Source organism: Hydra viridissima, unplaced genomic scaffold, assembly GCF_058129835.1.
Source record: "Hydra viridissima isolate aposymbiotic clone 2 unplaced genomic scaffold, HvirCarnegie_v1 scaffold_1, whole genome shotgun sequence".
In the NCBI taxonomy this organism is placed as follows: domain Eukaryota; kingdom Metazoa; phylum Cnidaria; class Hydrozoa; order Anthoathecata; family Hydridae; genus Hydra; species Hydra viridissima.
In genome coordinates, this window is record NW_028324300.1 from 25,502,090 (window position 1) to 25,522,671 (window position 20,582).

At 32.9% G+C, this 20,582-nt stretch overlaps 2 protein-coding genes and 1 pseudogene across 2 annotated transcripts; 2 read left to right on the forward strand and 1 right to left on the reverse strand.

Moving 5' to 3' along the window:
- Positions 1 to 455: 455 nt before the first annotated feature.
- On the forward strand, positions 456 to 3,203 carry LOC149894095 (uncharacterized). Its single transcript, XM_090077088.1, has one exon. The coding sequence runs from the start codon at positions 456 to 458 to the stop codon at positions 3,201 to 3,203; it is 2,748 nt and encodes a 915-aa protein (XP_089933214.1).
- Positions 3,204 to 5,651: 2,448 nt separating this feature from the next.
- LOC149894096 (uncharacterized) lies at positions 5,652 to 6,591 on the reverse strand (annotated as a pseudogene).
- Positions 6,592 to 14,248: 7,657 nt separating this feature from the next.
- On the forward strand, positions 14,249 to 15,137 carry LOC149894097 (uncharacterized). Its single transcript, XM_090077100.1, has 2 exons — positions 14,249 to 14,361; positions 14,437 to 15,137. The coding sequence occupies exons 1-2, from the start codon at positions 14,295 to 14,297 to the stop codon at positions 15,135 to 15,137; spliced, it is 768 nt and encodes a 255-aa protein (XP_089933226.1). The 5' UTR covers positions 14,249 to 14,294.
- Positions 15,138 to 20,582: the final 5,445 nt, after the last annotated feature.

Consider the following 20,582-nt stretch of genomic DNA (forward strand, 5'->3'; position numbering starts at 1 on the left):
AATTTTCAAGTCGTAAATTGCAAGGGAAGAATCTTTGTCAAAAGATTTGCAGCTGAGAAATATTCAGACAGGTTTTTGCAACATTGTCGACAAGGCGGTGGAGGTTCGGTTAGCATCTGGGGATGTTTTTCTCACAAAGGTTGTGAAATCTGGTACGGTGGAGTTTTCCCGCCACGGCGCTCCTCCGTGCCTTATGGCAAATCCCTCTTGTTGTATTATAGTTTTAGTTAAAAAGAAAGAGTATTAGCTGGAAAGACGTGTCTATATAAAAATTGAAAGTCTTTTCCCTGTCTTAAAATAGTTTATATTTTAAATTGGCGCCCGATGAGTAGAAAGTTGTTGCTTTATTGAGTTAGTTTAGTTCTTGTTTACATCGAGTTGTTTAAACATCAACAAAGTTTGTTTGACATAAGTTATATTTTCAGAGATTGTTTTGACATTCATACTCATTTATTATGGCAGCCTTAAATAGGAAAATATCGCGAAGAGCGGGTTTACAAAACGACATAAACGAAATTAATGAGGAAATTGAAACGAACTTGTTAAATAATGGTGATAATAATTTAGTCATTCTAAGAGGATTGAGGAACTCATTAAGTAGCAGTTTAATAGAACTTAGAGAAGTCGAGGAAGAAATTATTAATTTAAAGGAGCCAGACGACATTGCTGAATTCGTCATTCAGTCCAAAAGATTTGTACGCCATTCTAATCAACTTCTTGCACAAATTGATTACAAAATAAATTTTCAAAAAGTGTCACCCAATTCTCAATCTGTTAGTTCACAAAGCATCTCATTTAACTGTAAATTGCCTAAATTAGAAATACAAACCTTTGATGGAAACCCTCTAAAATGGTATTCATTTTGGGACCAATTTAATGCCACCATTAATCAAAATGATTCCTTAAGTGAAATAGATAAATTTTCATATTTAAAAAAGTATTTGCTTCATGCTCCTCTATCAGCCATATCAGGTTTAACATTATCAAATGAAAACTATAAAGAAGCAATTGATATTTTAAAGCAACGATATGCAGACCCTCAAGTGCAAATTACTGCACACATGGAAACCTTGTTAAAAGTTTGTCCTGTGACATCAATGGATAATCTTGAACAATTGAGGAAGCTTTATAACGAGATTGAAATCTGTATCAGAAATCTAAATTCATTAAAAATGGACATCACTTCATATGGTTGTCTATTTATACCTATTCTTAATGAAAGAATACCTGAAGAGTTAAAAATCCTTATTTCAAGAAGGTTTGGTAATAATATTTGGTCGTTAGAAAAAATGTTGGAATTTTTTAATGAAGAACTTTTAGTCAAAGAAAGATGTCAAAGTCTTCATGGACAGAAAGAACAGAAACGAAATAATGTGAATGGAAACATTCAATTTACTACACAAAACTTACATGCCCAAGGTAGATCATGTTGTTGGAAACCATGGGTAGAAAATAGAGTAGTAAAAATTAGGGAGATAATTGGTTGTGATAGTTGGCACTTTGTTCAGGGTGAAATTAACCCAGCTGACATTCCTACTCGCCCTGATGATTTGTCTCATTGTAAAAGCAGTAGATGGGTGGAAGGCCCAGAATTTCTTAGGGAGGAAAGTGTCATTTTTCCAATGTTTGAGTTTAATAAGAATCATTTAATAGGAGAGGCTGATAAAGAATGTAGTAAGCATGGTAAAATAGTTGATTCAGAGGTAGTTAGCAATTTGTCTTTGTGTACTTTGTTTTGTGGGGAAGTTGTTCTCAAAAACATAATTGATATAAACAGGTATAGCTCTCTACAACATTTAGTTAGAGTCACCGCATATGTTTTACGTTTTGCAAAAAAATTGTTAAAGAACATTAGAAATATTAATGACAATAGCTTAACATGTGATACACTGACAGTTGATGAGTACAATTATGGTTTACATCTATGGGTTAAAGAACATCAAAATGAGAATTGTAAGGATGAAAAATTTAATAAAGTAAGAACTGCATTTAATTTGTTTGAGGACCAATATGGTTTATTGCGACTAAAAGGACGTTATTGTAACAGTGAAGTTTTAAATTTTGATCAAAAGCACCCTATCCTTTTGCTGAAAAGCAGTTATTTGTGTTATCTTGTAATTCAAGAGGCCCACAAAAAGGTATTCCATCAAGGCGTCGAAAGCACCCTTAATGAAGTACGAAAATTATTTTGGATCACCCAAGGTAGGAAGACTGTTAAATCAGTGTTACACAAATGCTACATCTGTAAATTCTTCCAAGGACGAACAATAAAAAAAGGGGGTGAACCTGATCTTCCAGAATTCCGAATACAATCAACCAGGAGCTTTAAATATACTGGACTTGATTATGCTGGTCCATTGTTTATAAAGGAAGATAATGAGAGAGCTAATGTGTTAAAGGTGTATGTATTATTATTGACTTGTGCAACAACTAGAGCAATTCATTTAGAGTTAACAAATGATCTTCAGACACCTTCATTTTTAAGAGCTTTGAGAAGATTCATATCCAGAAGAGGAAGTCCTGAACTTTTAATAAGCGATAATGCAAAAACCTTCAAGGCAAAACCGGTGTGTGAATTTATGTTAAATAGAGGCATCCGACAACAATTTATTCTTTCTGCTTCACCCTGGTGGGGTGGGTTTTATGAGCGATTAGTACGTTCTGTAAAACTTTGTCTCAAGAAAACCTTATGCAAAGAAATAGTTTCATATGATGAGTTGTCGTCAGTTTTATGTGAAGTTGAGTATTCGATTAATCAACGACCGTTAGTTTATGTTAGTGATGAGGACTTGTGTGAATCATTAACTCCATTCCATCTAATGTTTGGTGCTGACATTTCTCGTAGAGAGTGTATAATATCAGATAATGTACCGATCTGTTCATATCCACAAGACTGCTCCAATCGAACAAAATATATTAGAAAACTGTTTGAAAGTATTTGGAATAGATTTTATAATAGTTACCTGAACGAACTGAGACAACATAATTTGTACAGGAAAGAATGCACTGCCTCAAATAACTGCCAATTATCCAAAGGTGACATTGTATTAATCAAAGGTGATAACAAAATTCCCCGTGGACAATGGAGGATTGGAAAAATTGAAAAGTTAATCACTGGTCGAGATGGAGTTGTACGAGGAGCAGAGTTAGCCGTTATTTCTAAGGAGAAAAGACGAAAACTGTTAGGCCTTTACAGAAATTAATTCCTCTAGAAGTTAGTACAACACAAAATGTTGAAGAGTTAACACAAGAAAATGAATCTGAAAATACCAAACAATTTGGAGCTACTCGTCCGAAGCGTAGAGCAGCACTCGTCGGAGAAGAAACTAGAAGAATCTTTGAACAACTTTATTAAAACGAAAATTTTTCTTACATAATAGTTTGTTGGTTATATTTGTATTGTTGACTACAAGGGCTGTAGTCAACGGGGGGAGTATGTGAAATCTGGTACGGTGGAGTTTTCCCGCCACGGCGCTCCTCCGTGCCTCATGGCAAATCCCTCTTGTTGTATTATATAGTTTTAGTTAAAAAGAAAGAGTATTAGCTGGAAAGACGTGTCTATATAAAAATTGAAAGTCTTTTCCCTGTCTTAAAATAGTTTATATTTTAAAAAGGTATAGGCTTCTGTGAGCTGTACGAAAGCCGAATTAATCAATAGAACTACAAGAACACATTGGAAACGTGTTTAGTTCCATTAATCAGACACTTGTAGGGCAGAAGCAAGCAAATCATCTTTCAACAAGACGGGGCTTCAGCTCACACAGCTCACTCAACCAAAGAATATTTTTTGAAAAAAAAGTTCAATGTGATATCCTGGTGCCCTAGATCACCAGATCTCAACCCAATTGAAAATACTTGGTCTTGGATCGACAATCAACTGACATACATTGAAGTTCAATCAACTCAGCATTTGAAACAACTTTTGAATGAGTACTGGCTGAAGGTTCCTCGCATAATGTGCATGAACTTAGTTGAATCAATGCATAAACGAGTTTATTTTTGCTATAACAACAAAGGAGGACACTTTAAATATTAATTTTGCTTTTTTTTTTTCATTTTTTGTTCGAATGTTGCAATTTGTTTAAACTTTTGTGGTTCTTATTTTTCCTGTATGATTTTTTGTAATTGTTTTTTTCTAACTAAATATTAAAGTTTTTATAATATGTTCATATTCGTTTTAAAGCTAATTACTTTTTCTTTAAAAAATAAAAAAAATTATTTCGATATCATTTTACAGTTTTTTTTTATTAAACAATAACCAAACATACTTGATAAAAATTCTGCAATCGTTTAAACCTTTGTGAATAGCTGTATAGTAAGATACTTTCCCCTTCAAAGAATGATCTAGGTTTCTAAAGATTTTCTTTACTAAAGTTGCTGGCTACACCAAAATAAGCTATGATAAATATCAGTTCGGTTAACATCAAGAAGCAGAGTGACATCCTATGATACTCAATGGATCAGGATACCCGTCAACTAGAATTTAATTGATTTTTTAATGATTTTGTTCTTGATTCGACAACCTCAAATAATAAGAAAAATAGTTTATTTTTTTGATATCTGACGTTATCTCTATATACCTCTAAATATCTCTATATAAATTATTTCTATATACCTCTATATATATCTCTATATCTAAATATACCTAAGATTGTTTCGATTTCTCTACGTGTAATTGATCTGTTCGGTTGTTTTGCCTACCGTTTTATACGCATGCGCTTTACGCTCGTTTAAATATGAACAATCCAATCTAGGAATATCATCGGGTCCCGTTTGGCTGCCGAACGGGTGATTTCAAAAAAATTTTCGGGTCCCGAGCCCGTTCGGGTATAAACTCGTAAATACCCGATATCCCGATTACCCGAAACAATGATCGAACGGGTTAACGAGCACCGATAGCCAAGGAACCGAAACCGATAAATTATCGGGTACCCGTTCGGGTTAAGGGTCTGCGTACCGTTATTATTTTGAACCGATAACAATATGAAACAATAGCAATATCAAACGATATGAGCTTGTCTATGAAACAATAATATCGGTTAAGTTATTGTTTGAAACGATAACCAAACGATAACTTATCGTTTGAAACGATGTTATCGGCTTTTTTTTATCGGTTTATCGGAATACATAAAAATAACGAGAATACCGATATTTATCGGTATAATAACGATATTTTTTACAATATTCCAATTTTTTTTTTTTAAATGCCAAATTTTAAGTCAAATGTATCATAAATCTTCAAGTCGAGTCAAGATGTCGTTTTGCCTATCTTTACCGGTTTTACAAGTTAATCCTTCCCAATTGTATATATTATCTGGATGTCTTACTTCACAAAAATTCTGTAAAGAAAAAGTGAAGCAACACTGTTCTCCAAATTGACCCCCAGGTTGAAACTCTCCCCACTCCTGATTTTTTTACATTTAATCAATCATATGTATTAGTAAACACAATATATGTTGTCAAAAAAATCTGAACTAAGTGCTAAATATGTAAACTTCCAAAATTAAAACGCATAATTTTTGGCTTTTTTTCTTCCAAAGTTTTAATAAAGTCAGCCATTATTGTAGTCAAAATAATCCATTAATATTTATTTATTTCATTTATAAAAAAACCATAATATAAATACATTTGTATCACAAATGATATTTAAGTTAATGCTTGTTTAAATTAAAATTTACCACAGCAGATTTTAGCTCTCCATGACTTTTTTGTCCTATGTTTCTTTTATAGTTCATCCAAGTCTTTTCATAACTACCTAAGCTAATATTATTGCAATCTACAAAGGTGAGAATGTGACAAACTAAAATATGTATTTTCCATGAAACTGTCAAGTCATAGCTAAATACATCTTTGGTATATAGTTGAAAACTAGAAAATGAACTTTTGAAATCTTGAATTTTAACAGAAATATCTGTACCCATTTCCAAACCAAACACAGCTGATTTCACTAATGAAAATTTACGCAAGCAATTCATTATTGGTAAAATATTGATTGCTGCAGTTAAGGTAGTTCCTTCTCGAAAATATCTAACAGGGGCATAAATCAATTATCATTGTTTCCATCTAAACCTACACCATGATACCCTCTCATTAATATGTAATGTGTTTTCAACCAGTTTTGAAAAGCTGGCCAAACGTATTAAAGCAAAGTACAAAGTTTATCCACAACTCCCATCATAATGTGAAGCTCAGGTGGAGGAACAAAGTGTTCAAGAAAAGTTTCTTGATCTTTTAAGTAAATGAAATGAGGAATTATTACATTTTTGTATTCCTACATTTTCAATCTTTTTTTTCCACCATATACATATTGATCATAACATAAGTCTATGGAGCCCAACGTTCTTAGTTTCCCTGCTTCAAGGGAGCATTCTCCTTCACAATACAGGCAGGCATATTTACCAGAGTGACTTGAAAGTTCTAAAAACACTATTTGCACACTTTAGGTCAAATGTCATACTGAAGTTTACTTCTTCAAGTTGGAGAAGTGCCAATAATTTTTGGAGATTGCCATTATTCTCTAAGACCATCTCCACAATGGCAAGAATATAGCATTGCTTGACACCAGAATCTTCATATATTTCAAAGGAAGAATAATAATTTTTTGGATCGAAAACAATAATAACTTTTAAGAAGTTTTGACCACCATTTAAAGATTTTCTTAGTTTCCTGCAATTCAGTCATTTTAACATTAATAACACAAGTCTACAAAAAAAAACTTTTTTTCTGTTGCATGATATATTTAAACTGACTTTTATGTATTTTTAAACGCTGAATCTAAATATAAGGTCCATTTTTGTTGGCAAGCTCTAGTTTTTTTGCAATAACCAACTTATTTATTTTTTAAAAATTATGTTTTTCATAGGTATTTTTATTAAAATAGGTATAAAAAAAGTAACCATGTCATTGTTTTTATTCGATCAAATATATAATATGATGGCTTCTTCAAATCGACATAAGTACAAGCATAATCCTAACTTATTCTGCTACATCTGTGGTTGCTATACACTTGTTCGACAAAGACGAAACATTACTAATTTTGTAAAACTAGCATATAAATTATATTTTGATATTAAACTTGGCAACCAAAACAAAAAGAAGGCTCCACATACTTTGTGCCATATTTGTGAAGAAAGTCTTCGAGATTGGACAAAAGGAAAAAGAAAAAAATTTCCTTTTGGAGTCCCCATGGTTTGGAAGGAACCACTAAACTACATTGACGACTGTTATTTTTTTCTTGTTAATACTACTGATATCAGCAAAATAAAGAGGCAAAAAAAGCTTATCCCAACATTCCTTCTGCTATTAGACCAATTCAACGTTCTAAAGAGATTCCATTTCCAATTTTTAAAGGTTTATTTTTGTCAGAAGACGAGGAAAGTATGTCTACTACAGAAACAGAAGAATTTTTACAAGATTAGGAAGACTTCTCATCTAATGCTAAACAATTCAATTTTCCTCAGTGTTTTAGTCAGATAGAACTGAATAACTTAGTTCGTGATTTAGGACTTTCTAAGCAAGCAGCAGAAGTATTAGCATTATGTTTAAAGAAAAAAAACCTACTTGATAGTTTTGCAAAAATTTCTTACTAGAACAAGAGATGAAAACTTTGTTAAGTTTTTTTAGAAGTCAATTTATTTGTTTACTGTCATGATATTTCAGGTCTCCTATTACAGTTAGGTATTTCTGTATATAATCCAACAGAATGGAGACATTTTATTGATAGCTCAAACTGAAGCCTCAAATGCACATAAGAAATATTTTTGGTTCTGTACCAATTGGTCATTCTGTTCATTTGCGAGAAACTTACGATGACATTAAAATGGTGCTTAACTTGATTAAATATCGCGAACATAACTGGATTATTTGTGTAGATCTAAAGATGGTTAACTTTCTACTTGGTCAGCAGAAGGGTTTTACAAAGTTTCAATGTTATCTCTGTATGTGGGATAGTCGAGCAAGAAATCAACACTAGATACAAAAAGAATGGCCCATTCGCAAGACTCTCACAGTGGGCATGCAAAATATTGTGAGTGAACCTATTGTTAGTCAAAATAAAATAATTTTTCCACCACTCGTCTTAAACTTGGATTCATGAAACAATTTGTTATAGCACTGAAAACTGATAGTGATTGCTTTCAGTATATAGTTGCATCATTACCAGGTTTGTCAATAGAGAAAAAAAAAGCAGGAGTTTTTAATGGGCCACAAATTCGCTATCTTATAAAAGATAAAGAATTTATTAAAACAATGTATATTAAAGAGAAAACGGCTTGGTTGTCGTTTGTGGTTGTTGTAAAAAACTTTCTTGGAAATAAAAAAGCAGAAAACTATGCAGATTTAGTTGATGAAATGTTGGTAGCCTTTTGTGATCTTGGATGCAAAATGAGTATAAAACTTCATTATATAAATAGTCATCTTGACCAGTTTCCTGAAAATCTTGGAGATGTGAGTGAATAGCAAGGAGAGCGATTCCATCAAGATCTTAAGACAATCGAAGATGGTTACCAAGGACGATGGGACATACATATGATGGCAGACTACTGTTGGGGCATTGGGGCACCAAGCGAGAAGACTCAGAAAAAGTTTATTAAAGAAAGAGCAACAAGCAAATGTTTCTTCCTGATTAAATAATTTTAATCAAATAATATAATCTGCAATCTTTTTTTAAAACTAAAGAAAAACATGATTTTATTATTAATCAATAAAAAATTGATAATTTTGCTAGAACTTTATTTATAGGACGATATTTATAAAATGTTTATTTTAAACAGTTCACATTTCACACCTATCTAAAAATGGTCCCAACCTCAATTTTGAGGACAAAAAAACGACCGATGGGGCATTAATCTGCAAGGTCTCAGATATCACCAGATGAAAAAATTAAAATCTAATCTCTATAGCCAAAGGAGAAAAACACATTTAAAGTTTATAGCATTTTGCGCAACTCATCGCACTTGGAGCCCCGTCGTAAATCTATTTTGTTTTTTTTTCACTTTTGGGTTATGGAGTTTTTAAAAAATATCAAAAACTCTTCACATATATGTGTTGGCTATAACCTGACAAAAAATCAGCTCTTTAACACTTGTGGTTTGTGTACAGGGACCTAAAGTAGAGGGTATGGCACTAAAAGCCTCTTTAAAAAGAGACAACGGATGCTTTACGTTTTTATTCTAACCTTATTATCGACTATGGAAGTTTCAAAATTTAATAGAATGAAGCCTTGGCATTTATCTTTCAGGCAAAAAAAAAAAAAAAGCAAGATATCTTTTATCTGTGCAAAGATATAGCTCTTAAAGTAGGAATCTCGCCTTTGAAAAAACGGCCAAAATATAGCAGCTTTTTGTGGTTTTTATGCTTTTTAAAGATTCAAAGTTACATCAAATAACTAATTTAGTAACAACATCATGTGACTAGTGGATATGGGATTCTATGGTTGCTAGACTTCACATTTGTGTGTGCTTTGTCTGCATAATGAGTGCTATTTGTTTCCAAGTTTGTATAAAATATGGGGATGAAAACACATAGAGGCATTTTTTCTAATTATTCTGAATTTAAAACACATAAAAACCTCTTTATATTTTAGTTGTTAAACCCACAGGTTTGCTTTCTTGCTTTTGTTTAAAATGAGTGAACAAATATTGGAAATACACACAATAATAAAAACTTTTTTTAATTCAAAAAAGAAATATATCTTTACTGAAATAGGTTTTAACAAGATATCAAACAAAAGAAAATCCCATTCAACCTTTGTAAAAACACATACAGACATGAAATGATTTCATTTAAAAAAAATTATGTTGTGATGTTTATTACTTTTTTTTCAAACTGCTCTAGGGATTTTTTTATTTAGCACTTGCAAAATAAGATATATACTTCTGATTAATTTTTTGTAAACTTATGATATTTTATGAAAATATAAATAAATTGATACAGCGTATAATATAAACAAAAATTTTAGACAAGAATGAAATTCTAGAAATCACTGTTTAACTGTTTAAAAATAAAAGAATTATTTAAAAAATCTAATTCAAAGATGCTTGCTGTTATAGTCAATAACACATTTCATTAACTGGCCTTCATAACCAGGGTGATCAGGGTTTCTTTTGTACCTAGCCCATTGAGCACTAAAGATTGAATGTAAGGCTTCTGTTGATTGCTCACTAAAAATGCCCAATGCTGTACCCTTTAGAGCAATAAATTCAGGAACATGGTAGAACACTGCATGGGCTTTTGAGGTGACTGAAACTGGGAGTTGAAGATACGAGTTCTTAAAGTCTTTGATATGTTGAACATATTCAGTAATTAATGTCCTTCCAAAACAGGAGCTAACAACATTCCTAAAATGTTGGAATGTTTTCACAAAACCAAGCATATGGTCTGCTTTTTCTCTTTCAATAATTCTTTGCAAAACATCCGTATTCTTCAAAAGCTTATGACAAGCATTCCCAACAAACTCTCCACCATGATAAGGTTGTAATTTCAATTTGAGAAGTAACGGCCAATCTTTGCCTTTAGGCCATATCTTTAGCATTGATTTGTAAAGATGATTTACAATTCCAAGGAGAAGGTGAAGTTCCATTGGGGGAATAAACTCAATAACTTGTTTGACATCTTCTTGGTCAAACAATGGGTTATGAACAACATTATGAAAATCCTTTGCACACATTTTTCCATTCTCTTTCTCAATGAATGCTTTGTATTGCATCCTAATGGATTTGAAGTTTCTTGGAATTCCCCGTTCTTTGAGGTCACTAGATTTAATATCACACCAACAGCAAGGGTGTTTGCTTGAGTGAGACTGAATGCCACAGATGATATTGGCTAACTTCATGTCACATGCAATAAAAAAAGGCACATCAATTTTCCCAAATAAACTTAAATTTTTTTTGACATTTTCATAAGTTTCTGAAACATTTTCAGCAACAGCAACAAGTAGCTGATGCTTGGCACTTGTTTCTTTCCCATGTTCTACAGCCAGTAAGCTTTTGTCATTTGAGGCTAAACTTGTTTTGACATTTTGACATCCACCTTTGGAGATAACACTCAAGCTGAACTTGAGGAAAGTTCCTCCACCATCAATACCTAGTTTGATGAGATGCGGTGAAGTGATTGCTCTAACTCTGAGAATTGTGTTATAAAAATCCCCAAACTCTTGCAGTGAACAACCTTTGCCAAATAATCAGTTTTTGTTGATGGCCTTGTAAGTGAGATTTTGGAAAGTTTGAATAAACTTTCAACTTTTTGACCAGCCGTTGTAAAATTTTCCCTAAATTTTGTTTCAACAATTTTTTGAATTTGTAGACTTGTTTAATGTTACAGCCAGTTCTTGCATCTTTTTATTTGAAAGACCAGTATTGATTTGAACTTGAACCATGTCCAAAGTATTTAGAGAAGTTCTTGATATGCACTGAGCTCTGGAGGGACCTGGAGTGATTGTTAAAGCTCTACCTCTTTCTCTGCTCAACCTAATAGTGCCCTGTGGAGTAGATACCTTTTGAGTTATTACAGAGGACGCAATTTTTTCAGCAGTTATGGAATCAGTTGCTACCATTTTCTTTAAGTTTTCAAACTTGGTGGCTTGTGAACAATTATGTGTTATTCCTCTTTTGACTGCACTGAGACAGTTTGAGCATAGTTTATCAAAGCTACTTGATGATTCTTTCAAATCTTGATCGGTTGAAAAAGTGAGCTTTGTAGAATGTCCTTTTAGTTGACCAACCTGGCAAATTAAACAATTACAAGAATCAAATCCTCTGGTCTGTGGTCTAATACTCACTTTGTTAAAGTCATGTAACTTGGGAAGAGGCAAGTTTCTACCTCCTTTGCCATGCTTTTGTACCATTGCTCTGCAGGAATTGCAAATCCCCAATGGAACTCTATCATCCTTAAAATCAATGGAATTTCCAGAAAAAATACCTAGTATTCTTTTCTTGTTGAAATCAGAAATATGCCTGTCACATTTTGAAAAACAAAAGAAGCATACAGATTGCCGACAATCTTGATGAGTTTTTCTTTTATATGGCATTTCAGTGCTTAAAAAACTGATCTTTGAAAAAAAAACTCAGTACAAGCTTGTGTTGATAAAAAATCTTTTTAGTTGTTTAGACTGTTGACTGCTTAAATGTAATTACTTTGATGTTGTGGCTTTTCCCGGAAATAAAAAACATTTGTTTACACATTTTTAAATAGTCGAAATAAACAGCAATGAAAGATTTTAGGAGATATTTCAATACAAGAAAAAAAGCACAACAAGGTTATACATATTTGAAAAAAACTTGATTCTAGCATTAACTTTGAAATTATTTTATAATTTACCAATTAATTTTGAATTTACAATTCTAAAGTAATTTTTACAATATGAAAAAAAGTTTTTATTATATCCAATATTTGTTCACTCACTTTAAACAAAAGCAAGAAAGCAAACCTGTGGGTTTAACAACTAAAATATAAAGAGGTTTTTATGTGTTTTAAATTCAGAATAATTAGAAAAAATGCCTCTATGTGTTTTCATCCCCATATTTTATACAAACTTGGAAACAAATAGCACTCATTATGCAGACAAAGCACACACAAATGTGAAGTCTAACAACCATAGAATCCCATATCCACTAGTCACATGATGTTGTTACTAAATTAGTTATTTGATGTAACTTTGAATCTTTAAAAAGCATAAAAACCACAAAAAGCTGCTATATTTTGGCCGTTTTTTCAAAGGCGAGATTCCTACTTTAAGAGCTATATCTTTGCACAGATAAAAGATATCTTGCTTTTTTTTTTTTTTGCCTGAAAGATAAATGCCAAGGCTTCATTCTATTAAATTTTGAAACTTCCATAGTCGATAATAAGGTTAGAATAAAAACGTAAAGCATCCGTTGTCTCTTTTTAAAGAGGCTTTTAGTGCCATACCCTCTACTTTAGGTCCCTGTACACAAACCACAAGTGTTAAAGAGCTGATTTTTTGTCAGGTTATAGCCAACACATATATAGTAAAACAGGGTAGAATGAAATAGAGGGCAGAATGAAATAGTTATGACTATGCTTATTCTTTTGTTCTTAATTAATTATTGAATAAACTTTTTGCAAATATTTTTTGATCATGTTGCAGAGGATTTTTTTCTGAATAAGATGATATCAAATTTTAATTTAAAAAAAAAAGTTTTTTTGATAATTTGCTAAGTTTTCGAATGCATGATGATATTTTTTTTCTTTTTTTGAAAAATGGACATAAAACTCTCGGAAATTAAATTTGATACTAGTGAACTTAATATGTTTACTGGTAGAACTTTTTACGCTGGTCAAGAATCTTTTTTCAAAATTAAGTTTGCTATTCAGGGAAAAAAGTTATGAGAAAAAAACGAAAACGGAGACATGTGGGGTTGAATGAAATACGCAAATTGCTCACTTGTTAAATGCGGCTTTTATTAATTAAATCTCAAGTGACCAATTAATGTCTATGAATTTTTTTGTATAAATTTTAAATCAATTCGTGTTAAATCTATTCTAATATAAAATATGCCTCGAAACAAGTTGCTCTCAAAGAAAAAAGGAAAACCATACACCGAAGAGCAAGTTGCGCTTGCAGTGGCTAAAGTACAAAGCGGTGAATTTTCACTTAACAAAACTGCTAAATCATTCAACATACCAGTAGCAACTCTTCACAGGCGTGTCCACGGCATAGGTGAAACAATTGGGAGTGGTTCAAACACGAGATTGTCGCAACAACTTGAATCAACTTTGGTAGATATCCTAATGAAATTATCCGATTGGGGCTTTTGTAGAACTTACAATGACGTCATCACACTTGTTACCGACTATTTGCAACACCAAGGTCAATCTCATTTGTTTCCTAATGGTACACCAGGGAGAGATTGGTATAAGCTTTTCATAAACCGGTGGAGTCATAAGTTAAGCATCAGGGCCATAGGCAATATTTCATCCTTCAGAGCCGCTTCTTGCACACAAGAAATAGTTGCAAAGTATTTCAACACACTGCAAAAAGAATTCAACGAAGCAGGAATCAATGAAAGTACTTCATGTCATTTGTGGAATTTTGATGAAATTGGATTTTCTGGTGATCAAGGTAAGCAACATATAGTTTGCCGGCGTGGTGCAAAACGTCCATTGAAATTGGTTGGCAACAATGAAAAAATCCATTACACAGTTGGAAATTGCATCAATGCTGCTGGTAATCGTCTTGCTCCATATATTATTTTTAAATCAAAAAACGCCTGTACAGAAATTGGTGCTTAAGTGGTCCAGACGATGCCGTTTACGCCATATCTCCATCCGGATGGATGGAAGATAAGCAATTTATGAATTGGCTCACTGGCGTGTATGTTCCTGCCATTAAAAAAATTCCAGGTAATTAGTTTAATCTTTACTTTAATCAATTAATTACTTAATTAAATAAATCTAATTATAGTTATCCAATTATAGGCATTCATATTTTAGTCGTAGATGGACATGTGACACATGTCACCTATCGGGTCGTACTTACTTGTATCAAAAACAATATCTTGTTAATTTGCTTACCAGCTCATTCGTCACACATTCTGCAGCCACTAGATGTCGGTGTTTATTGTCATGTCAAAAGAGTTTGGCGCAAATTACTTCAACAATTTTATGCAGAGACAAAGTTCAGTAACTTATCAAAAGAATGTTTTAGCCAACTGCAAGCAAAACTTTTTAGCTCTGGTGAGGTTTTTACGCGCACCCAAATAGTTAGTGGATTTCAGAATACTGGCTTGTTTCCACTCGACATCAGTAAAATCGATCAGTCAAAATTGCAAATTGCTAATACGTTTGAAACACCGTCATCTCAACCTGAGCCTTCATCATCTCAACCACCAGAATCTATGAAAGTACCACAACCACTACTAGCACCAGAAACTACACCATCTCAGCCACTGCTATCTGAATCTATATCAACAACATCTAGCATCAGCATTTGTTGCATAGCATCAGCTTCAAAGTCACCTCCAAAGCCAACTCGCCTGCAAACAACCTTCAATAGTCTAGTAACTCCGGCTATTCAAAAGGAAATTCAAAAAGAGGTTGAAAAACAATTGCAATCGGCCCAATCGCTTGCAGCAGCTTTGCAACAAATGTTTCGTATCCAACACGATATTAGATTTTAATTTTTTCATCTGGTGATATCTGAGACCTTGCAGATTAATGCCCCATCGGTCGTTTTTTTGTCCTCAAAATTGAGGTTGGGACCATTTTTGGATAGGTGTGATTTCCTTTCATCTGCTTTCTGCTTTTGTTTTAGTTTGGTAAACAACTTTTATTGTAAAAAATATATCATAGCACTTCCAAATGTGTTTCAAATCAGTATTTTAGAATTATTTCTAATGTTTTGCAAAAAAAAAAATGTTTATTGCAAAATATCTATAGCTTTCCTTAAAAATCTGATGCCAGATTTGAATTCAGCGTATCAAAGTTATGTAAGAACAAGTGTCAAATTTAATGCAATAAATTTTTTGTAGACCTGTGTAATCGATTCTACAGCACTTGTTAGATTCCTGTGTAAAGTAGAACATGGTTTTTTGGTTTTATTTTTAGAGAGTTCTAATGCATTTGATAGCTCCATAATATTTTGGAACAAGATATGATTTACTTTCTTTCTTTTTGACTTAATTTCATTTACTCCAACTGTAACAGAGAAAAGATTTCCACCTGTAGACATCTTGAACTGCTCTACACTTACAAATCTTTCACTCTCCATTTTATGCTTTAACAATCCAGATGCTACTTGTTCTGCATGTTTATCTCCAAGTGATTCACTAATATCTATGATATTGGTTACAGCTTTACTTTTGCAACAATCATGAGAAACTCCTCTAAAATTAATACTAAGAATTTTATAACAGTTTTTGAAATAAGTAAAAACGATAAAAAATCTATTGAATCAAACTATAAAATAACATAAAGAGAAAAAAATGTTTTAACTGATCTTATTTTAACCTTATTTTTAAATTATAAAATCATAAATATAAATAATCTATACTAAGATTTAAATAGCAAAGTCCACAGATTTTTTCAGCTACATTTAAAGTATTTGACCCTGGCTAATTATTTTTCTGGAAATACAGTATTGGACAAAACATTTGCAACCAAATAATGCTAATTTAGTTTTTTTATATAAAAATGCTTCATTTCTTCAATTTAGAGAAATAACTATGTAACTGTTTAGAGACAAAGTTCTTCAAGTTTTATTCATCACAAAGTTCATTATTTGTACACGAAAATTAATAAAATAATCAAAAGTATTAAAAAAAGTTGATTTCCTTCAGGACAAAACAAGTGCAACTCGACAAAATGTTGACCAAGCTGTATTTCGCTATCAATATTTCGTGGCGAATCCTTTGTTGTCGACCACAGCCTTGCATCTTCGAGGCATAGATTCGATCAGGTGATCAATGAAACTTTGTGGAATCGCTGCCCAGGCCTTTTGGAGTTGTTGAAACAGTTGATCCTTATTACGAACACCTTCACGATTAATTCTGCGGTTGACGATCTCCCACAGGTTCTTGATAGGATTGAGATCCGGAGATTGAGGCGGCCAATCCATCACCGATAGGTGGTTGTCTTGAAACCACTGCTTGACTACTTTTGCAGTGTGTTTCGGATCGTTGTCTTGCTGAAAAACCCATTTTATTGGCATATTCCATTCAGCATGAGGTAACATAACATCTTTCAGGATATTTTTATTCATGAAACGGTCCATTATTCCATCGTTTCGATGTATTGGACCTAGACCAATAGCAGAAAAACACCCCCAGACCATTACATTGCCTTCACCATGCTTCACGGTCTTATGGCAGTAACGTAAATTGAGGCGTTTTCCGGCCGGTCGACGTACACGGCAAATGCCACCGCTCCCAATGATGTTGAACTTCGATTCATCACTGAACAGGACAGTTCGCCACTTCTGCACATTCCAGTCAATATGAGATGTAGCAAACAGGAGTCTTTTCTTCTGGTTTTTTAGTGAAATCAGCGGTTTCTATGCAGGGCGTCGAGAAAACAATCCGGCTTCAACAGCACGTCGTCTGATTGTTTTGTCCGATACAGGCAGCTCTAATTGCTTTTGTATCTCGACTGATGATATCCAGGGATCCTTCTTGACGGATCTGACGATCATAGAATCCTCTCTAGAAGTGGTGGAACGCGGTCTTCCACCTTTGTTATCTGCTGCCAACTTCCCCGTAGAACGATATTTGGAACATTGTCTTGACACGGTCCATTTTTTCACGCGATATTTATCACAAATACTTTTTTGTGACATTCCACTTACGTAATCGCCAATAATTTTCTTTCTTAGTTCCAATCCAAGACTGTCGGGAGCCATTTTTGCACTTGAAGTCATAAAAGTAATAAAAATAAATAATCACGCTTCTCAAGGCTTACCGTGTTACATTTACCTTGTGATGATACAATAATGCTCTGTGGAACACAACGTCTTGGTTGGATGTGGACTGTATTGATGTAATGAAACACTTGTTGTATTTCACTTCTTGTATTGATGTTCTTCGATAAAACACTTTGATAAAACTCACTTCAATAAACTGTCTTGATAATACTGATTGATTGACTTCCATATACTGACTGAATTACATGTCGATTTACATGTCTCTTACATAGTAAAATGAACCTGTGTGAACCTGTTCTGGAAGATTCTAGATGCTTCTTTTCGATGCTTCGGGAAGCTTCTGGATGCTTCTGAATGTTTCTGGATATTTCTGGATGCTACTGGATTCTTCCAGATGCTTCTTCTGGAAACTTCTGGAAGCTTCTGCATGCTTCTGGAAACTTCTGGAAACTTCTGGATACTTCCTTTAATTATTAAAAAACTTCCGTGACGTTGACACGGACCAGACTTAAGAAAATGAAACAAACCAAAAAAGTTGCACTTGTTTTGTCTGCTGCAAAATGGCACTTGTCAACGAAATTCTGCCTGTGTGCTGTCACCTGTCAGCTGATTGCTCATGTCATGGGATGCTATAACTCCAGACTCCTGAACTGTTTGCTGTGGTAGTATAGTTCGTTTCGATTTTAAGACAAGTAAAATTAGGAACACTTTTTAGCATTGTTCGATGTTGGTTGCAAATGTTTTGTCCAATACTGTATATCAGAGGTTCGCCTAAGAGTACTCCTATTTATCTAAAATACATTACTTTCTATCAAATACATTTTTCTACCTGAAGTATATTATATAATATCAATATGTATATGTGTGTGTTAATATATATATATATATATATATATATATATATATATATATATATATATATATATATATATACATATATATATACATATACACACACACACACACTGGCTATTTAGCACTTAGTTCAGATTTTTTTGACAACATATATTGTGTTTACTAATACATATGATTGATTAAATGTAAAAAAATCAGGAGTGGGGAGAGTTTCAACCTGGGGGTCAATTTGGAGAACAGTGTTGCTTCACTTTTTCTTTACAGAATTTTTGTGAAGTAAGACATCCAGATAATATATACAATTGGGAAGGATTAACTTGTAAAACCGGTAAAGATAGGCAAAACGACATCTTGACTCGACTTGAAGATTTATGATACATTTGAACTAAAATTTGGCATTTAAAAAAAAAAAAATTGGAATATTGTAAAAAATATCGTTATTATACCGATAAATATCGGTATTCTCGTTATTTTCATGTATTCCGATAAACCGATAAAAAAAGCGATAACTAAACCGATATTATCGTTTCAAACGATAACTAATCATTTCAAACGATAACTTAACCGATATTATCGCTTCATAGACAAACTCATATCGTTTGATATCGTTATCATTTTATATCGTTATCGGTTCAAAATATCGGTTCATACCGATATACCGATAGCGATACGCAGACCCTTAGTTCGGTTATTGATTTTTTTTTTTACCCGAAAACCCGAACTCGTTCGGTTTTTGGCTTTATCACCGTTCGTGTCCCGAAACTTAGCAAAATATTTTTAAAAATTGCAAAAATCGCTTAAAGTCACTAAATTTTTCCTACGAATTATTGCTCACGGTAATTTTAGCATCTTTGGAAGAGTCTGTGAAATGTATAATGTAATATTTAAAAAATGTACAAAATAAACTTTTTTAAGCTGGGAGTTAACACTTTCGCTGCCAACTACGAGTATACTCATAGTAAGTTGGCGTCATTAATTTGCCAACTACAATTATACTCGTAGTAAGTTGGCGTCATTTATTTGCCAACTACGAGTATACTCTAGTAAGTTGGCGTCATTTATTTGCCAACTACGAGAATACTCGTAGTTCTACGAACTTATTTCAAATAATATTTGTGCATGACTGGCTTTGTCTGTTCTTTTTTTTTTTTCTTAGCATCACATTTGGTTTCAGAAAATATTACATTCAAGATTTTATTTTAAAAATCCAGGGAACCTAATTTAAATGCGGATAAGTCCAGAAATAGCTTAAAACAGATAAAAATAAAACATTAATATTTATTTAATTTTATTTCATGAAAATTTAAGTGTAATTAAAGTTTAAATCATACATTCTGAAACCTATTCTGCTGAATGATACATTCTGAAACATTCGCCGATACATAACGGAGGTCTATTTTCACAAACAGCACATTCATATCGTGTTTCTTTACGTTTTATTTTAGAGCAGACTTGACATGGTTTGGTTGGGAATTTTTTCTTTTCATTCGTTGGTATTGAAGAAAAGTAGTGGAAGCTAATATTGGTAATTCGAGGCACAATTTCATTCAAACGCTCACCCAATAAATCAGTAACAACTAATTCTCTAAACTTAAGCAAGGAAATTGTTTTATCTACCCCATATTTGCTGTTTAGACAGTAAGCATTAAGCAAAAAAGCATCAAAGAGATGAAGTGCTACTTTTTTATACCATCTGATTGTCTTTCTTAGGCAATCATAATATGATACCATTTGTTCCGCCCTATCTACTCCTGACATATATTGATTATAATCTTTAATAACGTTGGGTTTCATTTTCTTCTCTCCTCTTCTGTTTGTCACTTCAATCATTTGCAACGAATGCATGTTGCTAATCATTAGCACGTCTCTTTTGTCTTTCCATTTAGCAACCACTACACCCTCTCTGCTTCTGCTTATAACGTCTCCCTGTTTCAGTTTTGCTTTTGTACACTCTTTTGGATTTGACTTTCGGTAAGTTATTAAAGTACCACAAATATATGTTTTTTGATTTATCATGTGCTTTGTTAATTCAAAGGAACTGTAAAAGCTATCGATGTACAGATGGTAACCTTTTCCCAGAAATTTTTCCGTTAAATCTAAAACAATAGCTCCCGTTTGACCCAACAAATGTTTATCGAGAGTTGTCTCGCCAGAGTAGATTTTTACTTTTAGTACAATACCATCTGATTCGCAAAGCTCATAGAACTTGATACCATACTTATGTCTTTTATTTTTCACATACTGCCTGAATACAAGACGTCCCTTCCAAAGCATCATTGACTCATCAATTGATATATTTTTATTAGGACAGTAGATGTTATCCATTGCATTATTTAAGTGATCGAGAAGTCCA

Bases quoted from the DNA above. Each gene is read 5' to 3' on its own strand.
- LOC149894095 (XM_090077088.1), top strand. From the start codon at position 456: ATGGCAGCCTTAAATAGGAAAATATCGCGAAGAGCGGGTTTACAAAAC.
- LOC149894097 (XM_090077100.1), top strand. From the start codon at position 14,295: ATGGAAGATAAGCAATTTATGAATTGGCTCACTGGCGTGTATGTTCCT. The intron at 14,362-14,436 runs GTAATTAGTTTA...ATCCAATTATAG, and splicing joins TGCCATTAAAAAAATTCCAG to GCATTCATATTTTAGTCGTA.